At 54.3% G+C, this 2,164-nt stretch overlaps 1 protein-coding gene across 1 annotated transcript; it reads left to right on the plus strand.

The window, feature by feature from the left end:
- Positions 1 to 74: 74 nt before the first annotated feature.
- Positions 75 to 1,670, plus strand: DQ04_17771000 (hypothetical protein; the record flags this gene model as incomplete). Its single annotated transcript, XM_009317633.1, has 1 exon — positions 75 to 1,670. The coding sequence occupies one exon, from the start codon at positions 75 to 77 to the stop codon at positions 1,668 to 1,670; it is 1,596 nt and encodes a 531-aa protein (XP_009315908.1).
- Positions 1,671 to 2,164: the final 494 nt, after the last annotated feature.

Below are 2,164 nucleotides of genomic sequence, written 5' to 3' on the forward strand. Positions count from 1 at the left end.
TTGGGGTTGCCTGCTGTGCAGCGTTTCTCTTTTCTCCTCCCTGCAGACCCCAGCTGCTCAAGCGATATTGAACCATGGCGACTGTGTGCCGCGTTGTGTGTGTGTTGACCGCAGCGCTGTGCTGTGTTTCATTCTGCGTGACGGCTGATGCTGCTGCCGATAAGGCTGCGGTGGAGGCAAGGGGGGCTGTGTTGTCCACTGCCGCGACGAACACGCAACAAGTGTTGAAGGAAGCCGGGCAGGCTTCTGCTCAATATGACGCCGCTGCTGCTGAATCTATGGCTGTAGAGGGGAGTGCCGAAAAGGCAAATCTACACGTCCAAAATGTGGTGACTCTGACAGCGAGTGCATTGAGTGAAGCTGGCAAAGCGTTCGAAGAGATTTCAAAGTTTCCTGATGTGACATCTGGTAGCGTTAAGAAAACGTCGTTGAGTGCATGTAATCTCCCGACTGCTTCCAAGAGCGCGCAAACTGTGGCGGATAAAGCCAACAGGGCTGCGGATAATGCTTCGACTGCTGAGGTGCTACTCAGGGGGGCCGAGGAAAATGCGAAGAAAGCACTGGAAAAGACAAAGAAAGCACAGAAACTGTCTGAGGCAGCAGTGCAGAGCGCCGAGGATGCGGCGGAGAGTGTAAAGGGGGCGAATGGAATGCCTGATGGCATCGTGCAGAAACTCTCCGAGGTCGCTGAGAAGGCTAGGGAGGCAAAAATGAACGCTGCGAATATTGCTTCGACTGCTTCCGCGGCGGTGAATAAGATTGAGCAGGCACTGACGAACATCTTGGCTGCGAAGACAAACACGGATTTGGCGGCTACGAGTGCTACGCACGCAAAAGATAATGTTATGGAGGCAGACACGAAATTAAAGCCCGTTGAGGCCGAGAGTGAAGTGACAGCTGTAAGTAAAGATGTAAAGGATTTTGTTGGAAAGGCAAAAACAAGTGCCGCAGAAGCAAAGACGAAAGCCAAGGAGGCGGAGACGAGTGCTCAAAGTGCCGCGAAGAGTATTGGTGCTGCATTAAAGGATACTAAACAGGCTGCTGAGCTTGCAGAAAAAGCATTGGGCTCCACTAAAGAAGCAATGGATTTGGCGAAAGACGCCAAAAGAGCTATTGATGCATCGCTCCAAAAAGCAAGGGAAGAGTTGAAGGTATTGACTGAAAAAGCGAAAGAGACTCCAACGGGGGCCTCGGGTTCGCATCACGCATCTGGGCCACACTCTGTGAATGAAAAGAAGATGCCTTCATCTGTTGTGCCGCCCACCAGGGCCACTGCGGCTCCTCCCCACACACAGAGCGGTGCGGATAAAAAGCCTGAGGCTGCTGTTGCTGTTGCTGAGCCACACCCAATGGGAGAGAGCGCTGCAAAGTCACCCGACGCGAATGCGTCGCCCGCAGTCGATAAGTCTGACACTGTAGGCGAAGCAGAGGTTGCGGCTGAAGCAAGCAATGCAGCCACGGACACTCATAACAATCGTGTCGAAGAGCGTTCACCAGCAGAAGAGGAGACAACTACTGCGTTGCTAACTGTTAACAAAAGCGATGGGCCCGCAGGCAAATATGACATTGGAATGACGGACGACAGCAGCACCAATCCTGCGTGGGTGCGTGCGCCGCTGGCGTTCCTTCTTCTTGTGATGGGGGCGCTGGCCTGTCCGGTTGCGTGCTGATCAGTGTGTGCACGGGAAGGTGGGACCGCAGTAATTGCGTGTGGCCCTTGGGGATGAATGGGCACACGCGTAACATGTTTGCTTCCCACTTCATTTGCTGCCCCGTGAAGGGCGTAAACTCTTTAAGCATTCCCTGAATATACTCACTGGGGTGTGTATCGATAGGAGGGAGGGATGGGGTCTTTGTTTTCTGCTTTTAACTTGTGTTTGGGGTTTGCTTCACGCATGGCTGTGCGTCGCCCACTTAAGCGGGTCTTTCACAACGGTCCTTTCTGTGTGTGTGTGTGTGTATGTGTGTGTGTTAGGCTGTTGCTGTTGGGGTGTGCGGGCCTGCGTGGCCGTGTGGTGCTGCTCTCCCCGCTGTGTGTGTGCCGCACCGGCTCCTTTTTTCTCCCCCTCGCGGAGACAAGCGACTCAAGCGACTTGTGACCATGACGATGAGTGCGCGCCACGTGCCGTTCTTGCTGGCCGCTCTGCTGTGCGGCGTGTGCGTG

The sequence above is a fragment of the Trypanosoma grayi genome, assembly GCF_000691245.1.
Source record: "Trypanosoma grayi strain ANR4 Tgr_1777_V1, whole genome shotgun sequence".
Lineage (NCBI taxonomy): Eukaryota > Euglenozoa > Kinetoplastea > Trypanosomatida > Trypanosomatidae > Trypanosoma > Trypanosoma grayi.